This window comes from Podarcis gaigeae (assembly GCF_964106915.1).
Source record: "Podarcis gaigeae genome assembly, chromosome: 7".
Taxonomy (NCBI): Eukaryota; Metazoa; Chordata; class Lepidosauria; order Squamata; family Lacertidae; genus Podarcis; species Podarcis gaigeae.
This window is the reverse complement of record NC_139683.1, coordinates 38,695,350-38,710,165: the sequence shown is the minus strand read 5'-3', so window position 1 is coordinate 38,710,165 and position 14,816 is coordinate 38,695,350. Positions and strand designations below refer to the sequence as shown.

The window sequence follows — 14,816 nt, the reverse complement described above, 5'->3', positions numbered from 1 at the left end:
CACAATTTTGCTTGTCCTTGAACCACACTCTAGATAATTGTACCATTATTGCAGTACCATGGACAGCAGGCCTACTTATGAGCTGTTACATCATATGATTATCACCCAACTCATGGTCCATACATCACTGACCCCACTCTGCCAGCAGCAGGAACATTGTTTGAGGATAGCCCAGGTGGCCAACACCTAGGTATTTTGTACTGGGGCTCAGTCTTTGCCCTCCACACTTTAAAAAAGAAAGTCCTTTAACTACAGGGCAGGTGGCTGTAAAGTGCAGTGCTGCTGAGACTCCCCATCTCAGTTTATGGAGGGCCCAATCCACATGTAATGTGCTGGGCCCAGAAAATCCTGTTGGTACCCCATAAGGTAAAGGTAAAGGTACCCCTGACCATTAAGTCCAGTCACAAATGACTCTGGGGTTGCAGCTCTCATCTTGCTCTATAGGCCGAGGGAGCCGGCGTTTGTCCACAGACAGCTTCTGGGTCATGTGGCCAGCATGACTAAGCCGCTTCTGGTGAACCAGAGCAGCGCACAGAAAGGCTGTTCACCTTCCCGCCGGAGCAGTACCTATTTATCTACTTGCACTTGACGTGCTTTCGAACTGCTAGGTGGGCAGGAGCTGGGACTGAACAACAGGAGCTCACCCCATCGTGCGGATTCGAACTGCCGACCTTCTGATCGGCAAGCCCTAGGCTTTGTGGTTTAGACCACAGTACCACCCGTGTCCCCATAGCTTAGGGTAAACCCTGACATCGAGAGACACAGGCTGTGTTTTTGCTTCTGAAAGTCAGCCTTTAATGTTCATCAATACATATGCAAATTTTATGCAAAAGTTTTTTCATGGTACTTAAGTCCTTTAAGCATCTAACAATACCACTGGGCAGCAGTCATCACCAATTATTGCAATCCCACATCTGACAAACCACTACTATGCACTAGCAGAGGACCAGATTACCCCACAACATTACAGCTGCCATTGGCCTAAGAACAAGGGTGACCACACTTGGGTCTCAGCAAGTGCCCAACATGCTTGAATCTCTCTTCTAATAGCCCACCTCCCTTAGCAGTAAAGGTCCTAGGAAAGTTATTCCTAAAAGAAGACAAGCCTTTGCATGTGTTCCAATCAAATGCCCCAGAGGCTTGAGCTTTTATGAGTATTCAGTAAAAGTGCCCAGAAATTCTCTGTCAGAGTGTGGGGAGTACTCACTAATGTCTTTCTCCTTCTTCCCATACCCCAAGATAAATTTATGGGCAATGAGGAAGCAGTAGCTTGCAGGATGGAGCTGTTCATTCTTGCTCATCAGCATTTCATCAGGAGATAGGTTAACTTTGGCAGGTACCCCATCTCAAATGTCTTGCAACCTCCCTAGGACCTCTCAGCGTATTGCCTGCATGCTCTGTTTGATGGTTACCTCCTGCAGTTAGCTAGCATGGATAAAAAAGGGTAAACAATCTTGTTGGACCTCAGGCAAATCCTTAGATTTCATGAGCCTCTGGTTAATGTGGCTCAAAACTGGTCACTGTTGCAAGGTAGAAAAACAATGTGCCTCTTCTTTCTGTCATAGGGCTGGGCTTTTTAAGCACATTCAATAACATTATGAACTTATCGCTTGAAAAGGAAAAAGAAATTTTGCTTTAAAATTATTTAGATGTTAAACCACAGGCATATCCTTTTAAATTAATAATGCAACTTTTATAAGTACAAAATTATTATCCCCAGACTTCTCATAAAGTAGGACTTAAGTGTATAACTCCTTATGGTCATTTGAATTTGGCCTGTTTATTTATCTCCATAATTTCCAGTACTTTAAAAGCTATCCATTTAGAGAAAGTGAGCGTAAATTATTCCTCTTTATTTCTCCAGTGAGAATCTAGCTATTCAGAATGTTCTTGGAGAAGGAAATTGCATGAATGGATGCTGATATCAAATATACCCTGCCTGTGAAAGCTAGCATGTCAATGAAGTGGCTTCTGGGGTAGCCTTATCATGAAGTGATGGTATGGAGAGATTTTGTCATGACAAGAAATTGAACTTGCAGTCTTTCTAAGGCTATTCTGAAGCAGAATAATCCCAAGAGGTGCAGTCCTGTTCAAAAGCACCCTGTCTTCATAGTGCCAAAATCCCAGTTTAGGGCTAAGTGTCCTCAAGGTTCATGAATAACATCATAGCTGGTAGGAAAAATAAGGAGGAAAACATGTCTTTCTTTTTTTTCAATGGACAGCATGTTGCATTGCACGGGCTGATACTTGGTGTGCAGCATTCTATTTGGGAACTTGCGTTGGTGGCATTTGACACTTACAAAACATGGAGATACTCAACGGGGAAAAAAGTTGCATGCAGTTTATAGATTTGAGTTTAGAACAGTTTAAATGCCAACATCAAAGAGATGCAAATTTGAGCAACTCTTGAACTCAATAGCCTGTGTGTTAGTCTTAAATCGGCAATACAGTAAGAAGAAGTAAATGAGAAAAACTAAGAGAAGAGCTACCAACCTTTGTTTTTTGACTAGTTATCTCTCTAATAATTACTTCTAGTGCTACTAATCAAATTACTGTGCTAGCTGGAGAAAAGTTGTCCCTTTGTTTGATGGTGGAGGTGGGGCAGGTGTGCAGATAGGTAAAGGACCAGGTGAATGAGTATCTACTGAATAATTATTTACAAGGCTATATTCATATATTCATATTCTTTTGCAGTCAACAGTTCATAGATAGACAGATGGTTAGATATAGTTAGAAAGCATAGTTGGAAATCCTCTTTTCAGTATGAGTGTATCATCAGTACACATCATGTGGGACTTTGAGTTCAATATGTCATTATAACCAGTTGGCTGCATGCCTGTAAAATATGAAAATGATTTACAAAACAGAGCAGAAACCATTTCATCTCCTGAATGCATTCCAAAATATAATTTGCCAGCAATTAAAATCCCAAGCAACGCAAACTGAATTACTTTTCCCCTTGAGGCTTTCAACACCATTTAATTTGTTCTTGTTTTATTCTTTAGCTTTTTACTTTTTGATAAGTCTCTTATGAGGAATGAAATACTAGCTTTTATTCTTCAAATGAGTAGCAAACGCACAAGCAAATTAGTAAATTCTGTTGGCCGAAATATCAGCTTCCTTGGTCCTTGTGCCAGACAATAAAATTGCATCTAGTTTGCACACCATGTCACTAGTGTAATGTTAAATAGGAGTAACATTAATATCCACGTAATGGATTTTTTTTCAGGAATCGGTCAGCACATGTCCATATTGAAACAGGTAATGTGTTGTGATAAAGTGGTACCTTTCAGTTGAAGTGTTATTTTTACAGCACTATCGTATGCTGCTTTTCAAGACTCACTGTATTCATTGAGGTTCAGTCGCAGTTAAGTGCATCAGAGTTTGAAACCCCATGCACGCTTACCCTCCATAAGTCTAATTGAATGTATCTGGGTATGTTGCCAAAGAAATATGCACAAAATTAGGTTGTACAATTTAAAGTTATCATGTTCTACTTTACTAGATTACAGTGGTACCTCAGATTACATACGCTTCAGGTTACATACGCTTCAGGTTATAGACTCCGCTAACCCAGAAATAGTGCTCCAGGTTAAGAACTTTGCTTCAGGATAAGAACAGAAATCGGGCTCTGGCGGCACAGCCACTGGAGGCCCCATTAGCTAAAGTGGTGCTTCAGGTTAAGAACAGTTTCAGGTTAAGAACAGACCTCCAGAACGAATTAAGTACTTAACCCGAGGTAACACTGTATTTTGCATATATATTTAAGTACTGGGATGAAGATGGTACAAGTGGAACCTGCAAGTTACCTAGCTCTCTCATCCCCATATATTGGTGAACATTAAAACAAATAGTATTTGTTTTTAATCTGTTAATATTGATGAACAAAGTGCAATGTTTGATCTCTTTTTTGATGGAGAACGTTTTCTACTTTTACAGAGGATCAAAACAGTATCCTCAAAACTTCAGGCAGCAAGTCATTCCTTGATGGACACTTGTTCTGTAAGCTACATCTGCTATGCAGGATCACCATATTTGACGGAGGCTCACAAACAGGATCCTGTGTGCCAGATTTAGGGTAGTGCAGGTGGTTGCCTCACAAAGGGTGCCAAGCCAAGGAGGCACAAAATTTGGAAGATCCATAACTGAGAAGATCCATTTGGGGACACCAAATGGCCTCACACATGGTGCCATATTACAAAAGATTTCCAAAGTCCGTCTCTGGGACCCTACATGCATATGAATCAAGTAGACCAGGCATAGGCAAACTCGGCCATCTAGGTGTTTTGGGACTACAACTCCCATCATCCCTAGCTAACAGGACCAGTGCTCAGATGATGGGAGTTGTGGTCCCAAAACATCTGGAGGGCCGAGTTTGCCTATACCTGAAGTAGACATCATGTGAAGAATGAGGAATTGCTGGCAGGTGTAGTGTCTCTCCCTTACACAAAGTGAATAGCCAAATAATAGTTCCATGTTCTCAAATAATCAAGGGCGAGCATATTCTAATAGAAATTGGCATAAGCATTGGATCTGATATTGTATCTGTGACAGAAGCTGTTACTTAGTTTTGTCTGACTCTCCATCAGATTACCTCTGGTGCTCCTTCAGCTTCAAGGTCAGCCCCAGCATTAGGTAGAGGGGCCATCTTAGGCAACATGCTAAAGAGTATTGGGGCAAGGAGGCGGTCATCCTTCCAAGTCTTTCCACCCCCAACTATTTTCCTCCATTGGAAGACAAAGCTGTGCATGCAGTGTGAGCTTTACACTGGCCTGCTACCCTCTGGTGTGGTGTATGATGTGGTATAACAGCCAATCCAGTTCCCTTCTGCATGTGCTATGAGGGAGGGGTTGCCATCTTGTCCATTGCCTCAGAGAGCAAGATGTCATCATAGGCCAGCCCTCTTTAACCAGGCTAGAACTTTGATGCAGAGGGCCCTTTTACCTATGCAGTCATGCCTGCATCCACATCATTTTTTTTTAAAAAAACAACACAATAAAATCCATACACTATTACTGTTATCATTCAATCACTCTCAATGCACCCTGTTTTGCATTTATGAGAGATTAAAAAACTGCTTGTGTTGCAGCACAGAGGAAAGGGGATTGCTGGCTGAGTGTCCCTTTGCACCTTTTGGACTGGGATTAGTATCAATCTCCGAGACAATATCTGACCAAGTTGGGAGGAATGGTACAAGAGGAAATGCATAGCAGGGCTAAATCCAATCTGACAGGATGGGCCACTTTTTCTTGCTATGATGCTTTTAAAATGACAAGTATCGAGACTTCCGGGATAGCGCGAACGGGTAATGGCGGATTCCCTCTGAGCTCCGGAGGGAATCGGCTCCGTCGAGGACGGGTCTTGCCGTGCCGGCGACACGGGGACCCTTAAAAACCGCAGGCGCGGAAGCCTGCAGACCTGGTAACTCGGTGGGCACCTTAAGCGCCCTCCCCGACCCGCGAAGAGCCTTTTTAAAGGCTACGGAGTGGACTGGAGAGCGGTGCGGTGCTGAGAGTTCATCGCTACCTCGGCGGAGCGAAGCCGCGAGCCATGACCGAAGAGCGCTGTCTTTCTTCCTGAAATTTGGACTGAAACAAGCAACCCGTGAGTAAAATGAAATTTCGGCACTAAAGTTTTTATCCTTGAATTCGAGTACGATCGGGGGACGTGTTAAAAAGGAAGTCCACACTCCCCCCCCCCCACCAAAAGTTTTAAAGCAAGGAGAGGAGCATTAAGGCGGAAAGACTTTGGTGTTTAAACAGATAACTTTTACGAATTGGACTAAGAAGTCACTGTGCTGGAGAGGAGGAGAGAGAAATTTCAGAAGTTTTTCTTTTCTGGTTAACCCCCCCCCCCTTTTTTGGGAACCCGGGAGCGCCCTGCGTGTGAGCCCGAGGAAAGAATAAAGAGTTTGACAGCTGTCAAAAGAGCTGTCAAACGGCTGGCCAAGGCCTGGAACTGTGTTACAAATATCTTTTTGGATTAAAAGTGCTACAATAAAACTGAATTGACTGGAAACAAAGTAATTCTGAATAACAAAGTAACAGACTGTTGGAAAAGAATTATGATGGTAATCCCCCTGGAGGAAACTAAAGACATTGCAATGGCTGCTGAAGGAAAATTACTGGCAGAGATAGAGAAAATGTTTTCTTTTGTGGGAATTCTACAAGAGCAGAGTATGGCCATGAGTAAACAGCTGGTGACCTTCAATCTTAAATTAAACAACTCTGTGGATGGCATTAAGTGAATGGAAAAAAACTCTGCAGCTGCAGAAGAAGAGATAACTTTGGAACTGGGGGAAAAAGAAGAAGAAGGAGAAGAGGAAGTCCAGGTGGAGAATATCAATCCAGAGCCTGTAACCTTTGGGAACAAAGGAAACAAAGAAGATGACCAGTGGATTACAAATCTGCAAAAGGAGAGAAAGTTAAAAGAAGAAACCCCTGGAATAACTGGAATATTGGACTATAAAAGAACAAATAAGTATATTGGGGACTTCTTCTTCAGGCTGGAGCATGGGAGATTGGTGGATCCTGGGCAGAAACTGTTTCTGAATGATTTGGAAGGAGGAAAATATGAGGGGCTTGTGACAGAACTTCCTCGAGAAGAGAGGGCCAACAAAAAGGAATATCAACAAAACTGGTGGAGAGAGACTAACTGGGGCTTAAGGGCCTCTGATGTGAGAAATCCGGGCTAAACTGTTTTTTTTTCCTCTTTTGAGGACATTGGTTTGGGAAGGGACAGGAACCGGGCCAGGGGGGGGAGGGGAGAGTAGAGTAGTAAGAATCTGAGATTTTGAATTGAAATATTATGATCTTTGGTTTAACACAAGAAGGGAGGAATTCGTGGGAGAGAATTTGGGCCGACCTTAGAAAAAGGATTAAATGTGTAAAATTGGATAAGTAAAACTGGACCAAGTAAAAATGATAAATTTTAAGAAAAGATAAGAATAGTATTTAAGAGATGAGAGGAAATAACTTGCTGAGATAATTAATGAAATTGGAAGGTGGGAAGGGGGGTGTGGGGAAGTCAATGAAAGAAGGCAACGAAAGTAAGAGTATGAAATTTGAGATGTTTTGTTTTGTTTTTGTTTTTATGTGTGTTTGTGTGTTAAAAAAGTTGAAAATTCAATAAAAATTTATATTAAAAAATAAAATAAAATGACAAGTATCCATCTCAAGAAAAATGTATCTATCTTTACCATAATAATTGATTCATCATAATCTTTGTAGCCATCACCATTAGTGATTTTTTCCCCATTCACTTTTCCTTTTTAAAAGCTAATTCATTATTTTCCTAGTAGAAAATAAAATAAAATCAGTCCAACCCCCAGAATGCCATCTTTGTTCAGTGTTCTGTTTTTATACCTAGTATTAAGTTTGTATTAAGCATTTTTAATGTCATGATGAAAGTAAAAGAGACAAGGAAAGATGCATTTTGCTTTTGTTTCTTTTAAAAACCTTGGCTGTAACAATGTATCCAGTTGTGTATGTTTATTCTCTTTGCCATGGGGTGGATTCTTCAAAAACATTTTTTTCTATTTGGCTACGTATGCTTAGGACAAAATACACATGCATCCTGTCAATGCGAAATGTATATAACAAAATAGTTTGCAGTCTAGCTGCTCCTTCTGGGCACTCCTTCCTAATCCTGCATGTGTGCACCATTCACATCTGAAGGAGGATACTGTACTGTATGCATTTTATACTGGGGTGAATGTGTATCTAACCAGCAAATGAAAAGTGAGGTCCAAGTTCCTGTAGCTTTTGTAATCGTGTTTTGCACACCATGCAAACATCAGAACCTCTCCAATAAGCGCATACACCTCCCCTGCACACAGCAGCTGCTCCATTCATTTTTCTGGACTCTAATAATCCGTGTGTTAAATGCAATGTGCACATGTATCTGCTTCCTTTATAGAAAGGTAAAAGCCCTTGTGTTTGCATTGTGACTCCTGTGCCTATTAAAAACCATTACATTGGGATGATTGATTTTATTGTGCTGTAAAGCTTCTATTTGTTCCCCACAACAAAGAATCCAAGGAATTTCTCTCTCTCTTTTCCCCCGATGGCCCCTTTATCAGGAGATAATTTTAAGTTGTCATGCATTTGCCAGTTGAATTATTCACTATATTGCAGTTTTAACATCTTTAACTTTTGCCCATTAGCAATCATCTCTAGTCTAAAGCATGCTGCAAAACCGAATCCCTCAAGGTTAGATAAAAATATTTTTTCTTTTCATCTTCTTTCAGCTGGAGTTATAGAATAAATGGCAGCAATATCACACGGGACCTATGCACACAAACTGTCATTCTTACTCTTTACCTAGGGGCAACAATTGCTAGATTGAGCTTCTGTGCATGTTTATGTCTCTCCCTCCCCCACCTTGTTGTTTTCCTGTATTTTAATTTCCAGTTCATTTTCCAATTAATTTTTGAAACATAGAATCCTACAGCAGATACAGAAATGTTCTGGAATACGATATTAGTGAACCAAGGTTTTCTGTTATGCATGGACATTCTTAAAACACAGATAGACAAAAAAGGCTGAACTGAAGTTATGCCATTTTATTTTAGAGAGACTTGTATCAATCACATAGTGCTGTAAGGTACTTAATGTTGAGATAATCCCATTATCATGGTACCACTTTGTCAATTGATACTGCGTCAGAGGTCCCTGCTTCAGTTTGGGACACTTTGGAGAGATTCCCATTTAGCTCAGGCAAGCCACATTCACCAGAATCTTTTGTGTGCTCACACCCTGGTATACATCCACTACAGAAGCAGGAACTGAAAGGAAAAGAAGTCATATGTTGCTAATTCCATAATAGCTACAACTGAAGAGGTAGCAGGACTGGGTTCATGTTGTCCAGGAGCACAAATGTTTACCTACACAGAGGTCTCAAGCTAGTAATAGTACATCTGTCTAGACTTTTCTGTGTATAACTTCTGGCATCTCTTTTTAAAATCCAGCATATATAATGATACATGATCAAACAGTATTTAAGAAAGTCTGTAGTTCGGTCAAAGCATACTAGTCATTGCAAAGGCAAATATAATGGTGTGGATAAATTGGCCATAATATATTATAACTATGCATATTTGTTACAGCACAAAAATGAGCCAGACTGAATGGGGAAACAACATTCCAGATATATGGTATTTCAGTTTTAATTATTGCATTATTATTTATCAGAGGAGCACTCCATTGTCTCTCAAGGCAGACGGATGCCAGCGATAAAACATAATGTAACATTACAAATACAGCAAAAATCATATAAAAAAATTAACAAATCATCCATGAAACAAATACAAATCTGTAAACCACTATTAACAAAAAAAGCATCTAAAAATAAGCGAAGCATCACAATTACACCAAAAGTCTTAGCAAACAAATCATTAGGGCATTTATAATCTATAAAACAATATTAGCAGCATTAATAAAATAGCAACTAAAAATATAAACTGAGCACTGTTAATACACACACTGTTCAGTTCATTAAAATACACATAACTTACACATAATTCCTGTTTTTAAGCCAGCTCAGCCAGATGCAGTACTGACCAGGGTCCTTGGGTAGTGGGCCTTGGAAGAGATGGTGGGGCTCTCAGGCCTATCACCACTGATAAGGAACTTGCCTGCATTGCTCTCGATAATGAGGTAAATTCCCATGTGAAGTCTTAGACAAGCCTATCTCTTTGGAGTGGTCAGTTGTGGTGCACTCAGGGTGGAGACCAACCAGGAGGTCCAACAGTGACTGTACACTCAGGATGTTCTTGCTACACCATAGTGCATCCACTAGCAACTGCTCCAGCAGCAGTGCATCATCTGTACTTGCTTTCTGTTTTGCTTGGCCATGGATGTCCTGAGAATGTCATACTTCAGATGGTTTCCCAAGTGAAAACTTCAGTCCTTGAGCAATACCATAATGTGGGAGGGGAAGTTATTGGGGTTTTTTAAAAAATGTGTTTTGTGTTGTCTCATTTTGTATTTTTACGTTGTGAGCAGTCTTGTGATCTTTTGATGAATGGCTGTATACAAATTTAATAAATAAAACCATGCACAGAATGCCTGTGTTCCCCTTAAGTAGGCAAAATGAGAGAATGTTGAAGCATTCCTTTCTGTACAGACAAAGTGTGAGTGGTTGGTGCATGCTGTGGGTTGCACAGCTCAAGTGGTTCCGGTGAGCTGACAGTACAATATATGTGTCAATAAAAGAATGAGAGGGATGGGTAGCTTATACACATGCAAGGTGATACGCTGTGTTCATAATGTGGAAAAGGGTGCAAGCCACTTACTGTGATGAATCCTATAAAAATAATTTTTATGTGCTGCTGAGGCAATACATTCTCACCAGTGCGGTCAGTGTTATTAGTATGACCCTCCTAAGTGGTACAAGGATTAATAGGGCTGCTAACAAATGCAGAGTATTTTGTAGTTGTTAGTTTATTTGTTTAAATCACACAGTTGCTTAAAGAGCACTGAAGAAGCAATCTGTAATAAATTTTAAAACTCCTCATTAATCAACATTTGAAAACCACCATTAAGAGACAGTTTTGACATTAACAAGTGCAAATAAACCACCCAGAGTGCAGTGGAGCTGCCAGTTAAACCAGTAAATAAAAAATAATTTAGATGAAATTTGTATTGTGTTTTTTTAAAGCGTGTATTCCTAAACCCACCATGGAAATAAGTCTGGAAATTCAATGAATTGTTATTCAAGGACTGCCAGTAGAATAAAACGTTTCAAGAGCTCATTTGTAATACATTGATAACAAACAACATAGTTTATTTATACACAATACCTGTGCATTACCAAATTCCAGTGACAAAAAAAGAATGTCAGCTCAATTTAAAACAAATTTGCTACAATTAATTAATCCATACAACAGTGCTTAAAATCTGAGGATATTGGAATGAAATGTTGCAAAAATATCATTTAGCATTTTTATAAGTTGTGCAGAAAATCTGTTTTTATATACCTGATAGGCACTCACGTGCTGGATTGATAGAAGGTTATTTTGTGTGAAAAGACAGGCAAAGAGCTTTTCTTTCCTGCAAAAACATTGAACCCCGCCACTCTGTCAATGTAGATCTTACTATACCCTCAAGCATTCTGCATCTAAACAAAGGCTTCCAGTATATCCAGCATCCTCTTCTTGACAAATTGTGCTCCATTTTCTATTGCAACAAAGTTTTTCTAGGCTCATTCAGTCTTTCAAACATTGTCAGACATGGATGGCACTGCAGTCACTTTGCTGCCACCCACCCCTCTCTCCTTGTCCTCCCATCTATTTTACTGGAGCATCTAGGCCTTCTGCTTTGTGCCCTGTGGTCACTTGCTAGATTCATCTGAATGCAATAGGGTGGTATATAAATGCTCTAGCTTATACTAGAGCATTGAAGGTGGTAGGTGGCCATTAGCTTGGCTCCTATTTAAGCGGCTCTGCTGCCTTTCCACCCCAAACCAGCTATTAGGGGGCCCAGCTGGGAGGGTGGGATATGACAGCAGTGCTAGGTGAGGCCAGTGAGCCATCAGGCCTTTGGCCAGTGCCCATCCTGGCTGACTATGGCCCAGGTTTGAGATACATAGCTCCTATGTAGCAGAAATATAATACTATAGAGCTATTATGCTGGAAATGCACCATACAAATTGTGTAGTGGCACACATTTGTATCCTACCTACGATGTCAAATTCACAAACACCATTTCTGGGAAAACAAGAGGAGAAAGGTGGGTGTACGCCATGAATTGCAGGTGTCCACAAGTGCAAGAAGTCCATCAACAGAGGAAAGGCTTAGGTTGTGTTGAGGAAGGATTTGCGTAGATGACATCTGGCCACTTCCCATTACACCAGGCATGGGCAAACTCCGACCATCCAGATGTTTAGGACTACAATATCCATCATCCCTAGCTAATAGGACCAGTGGTCAGGGATGATGGGAATTGTAGTCCCAAACATCTGGAGGGCCGGAGTTTGCCTATGCCTGCATTACACTATTTCCAAAAGAACCTTTGCCCCACCCTCCTCTCCAGTCTGTGATTGGGTAAGGTAGAGATTGACTTGGTAGGTGTGGGAGCAGAGTGGCATAGTTTCATGCCACACAAATTGATATATGTGCTCTGTTCCCCTGCTGCAGCTTATACATGCCTGGGGTTGGGACATCACTGCTACTACACAGGTTTGTCTTTATCCATCCACTCTTGGTGCCTCGGAACTTTTAAAAGGACAAGAACCAACTCTGGGTGAAGACCTGGCAGCCCTACTGCTGTGCCACAATGTAGAATATACAGTCACCAGGAGCCTCTGAGAAAACAGCATCCGTGCACTGGTAATGAACTACACAGGACATGGGGAAGGGTGGGTTGGGAACACTGGGCAGAATCAAATACAAAGCTATAAGGAGAAACTTTGTATTGCCTTAGAAAATTTGTCCATCTGGTTCTTTACTGGCTGGCTGAAGATCAAAATGTCTCAGCGGGCATGCACTGTGCTTTTATGTGTGAACTAGACAACTGGTGCTTGAAATTTTGCATCTTGAAGTCTGTGCCTTTTTGAAATGAACCCAAGAATGTTTCATAGGTTATACAATTCCCTAAAGGATGCTCAAACTAAAAGCAATGCAGATTTGACTCCCACAGGTCACTTTTAATTTGGATGCATCAGTGAACACAGCTGCCATAATTAGAGTCAAATTTCTGATCTGCTCCAGTACATGGTACCAGTGTGCAGGATGTATAAACATACCTGGCAGGCTGGCAGGTTCCATTACACAATGAACCATATATTGCCTAAGGCATGTAAAAGGATGCTGCTGACCCTGCACTGGAAAATTAACAACCAAATTACTTAACTATATTTCTTTTGCTAGTAGACTCACTGCATCTAACAGTTGTAAGTATATAGCCTGCTTCCCCTACCTTGACCTACAAACTGACCTTAGTGATCAATTGAGGTACTGTTATTTTAATATGTGTGATATATATCAGTCTGTATCACTAGAAAATAGTCTTTGACTGTAAAAATACTATACTACCAAGATTAGAGTGTGGTTTCAAACTGCTACATAATGATTGTTCAACTTTGCCCATGCAAAGTACTTCACAATCCATTCTCCAAGGCAGGCTACTAAGAACCACCTCAGAGCTTATGCATTAGGTCACCTTCTGGGATGATCTCACACATAATTTTGGTAAAAGTGTAATGTTTGAAACATCTTTTGTTATAGCCACTTTACAAAGGAGAAACAGAGTATGAGAGAAAGCAACACATACTGAGTCCAGCAGTGAATCTGTGGTAGAACTTGCTAGTCTAAGTCATTATCTACAGCAGCATTTGGGATATTGTCTGTATCTTTGAAAGCACAAGCATACTGTATTCTGATCCAGCCAGTAACTGCAGGCAGAGAAGGGGGGGAAAGCAATATTCAATGTGCACACAGAGGTCCCTTATCCACAAAGACTTGTCCTATAACAGAAAACAGGGAAGGGGATATCTCTTTACATGCTCAGAAATGCCCTCTCTACCAAGAAAATGGGTTGCCGTCATGTGAAGAAGCACTGTTTGCTCATTAAAGCACAAACAGGAGTTGAGGTATCAGCAGAAAGCATCCAAAAGGGTGGAAAGTGTGTTGTAATACAAGGCCATCATCATCATCATTACTTTTATTATTATTTAGGATTAGTGTGTGTGTTTTCACCAGAATGTACCACAATAAATTATATTCTTAGTTTCATTTACGTACTTACAAGCATTACAGATATTTGTTTGGATAACAGTTGTCACCCCCCCACTCCATTGTATATATCGCCATTTAAATAAATATTTTCATTAAATTCATATCAGTTACTTGCATTATGTACTTGTTTTCACAATAATCCTATATTTTCTTTTTCTTTGTACCTACATCATTGGGGAAGCTTTTCTTGCCAAAATATATAAGCATGTCTTTCTATAGTGTTCTTCATAGCTGTATTACTATCAAAAGTGGACTTCAGTTCCTGTCCTTTGAATCCATAGACTGTGAGGGTTTGTCCACATTTACCTCCACTGCCCCTAACACTTCTCAGGTGAATGAGTATCTACTGAATAATTATTTACAAGGTTATATTCATATATTCATATTCTTTTGCAGTCACATGGATGAACCTAGGGAACGAGTCCATATGGTTGCTGATTTCCCTTTAGAATATTTTGATTCTGTTGAGATGCAAAAGCAACAAAATACTCTGAGATACTCCTATAATTAACAACAACAACAAAATTGTTAATTTGTAGAACTGTCTGGAAAAAACAATTTATACTTTCTTTACACCAAGCACTTAGGTAAAGGTAAAGGTACCCCTGACCGTTAGGTTCAGTCGCAGATGAGTCTGGGGTTGCACGCTCATCTTGCTCTATAGGCCAAGGGAGCCGGCATTTGTTTGCAGACAACTTCCGGTTCTTGTGGCCAACATGACTAAGCTGCTTCTGGCGAACCAGAGCAACACACAGAAAAGCCATTTAACTTCCGGAGTGGTACCTATTTATCTACTTGCACTTTGGCATGCTTTCAAACTGCTAAGTGGGCAGGAGCTGGAACCGAACAACAGGAGCTCAACCCATCGCAGGGATTCGAACCACCAACCTTCTGATCGGCCAGCCCTACGTTCTGCGGTTTAGACACCAAGCTCTTAGTTTGGCTCATATTATGGTGTTGCAATGCCTTCATTGTTACTGACAGTACATGTTCATTTCCATCCTCTCTTTAGCCACATATTTATTGAGCTTCAAATACCTGAAAGACAGTAATCAGTGTTTATATATATTTTTTAAAATGT

General features: G+C 40.6%; 1 protein-coding gene across 2 annotated transcripts in view; it reads left to right on the top strand.

The window, feature by feature from the left end:
• The window catches only part of XKR4 (XK related 4), a 134,988-nt gene that overhangs the window by 40,576 nt on the left and 79,596 nt on the right, over positions 1-14,816 (top strand). Inside the window, exon 2 of one of the 2 annotated variants that reach the window (XM_083747779.1) lies at positions 12,137-12,178. The exons of the other annotated variant lie outside the window; for it this stretch is intronic. Coding sequence (XP_083603905.1) covers positions 12,137-12,178 — 42 coding nt within the window. The remainder of the gene's footprint in view (positions 1-12,136; positions 12,179-14,816) is intronic. 2 annotated transcript variants of the gene reach the window in all.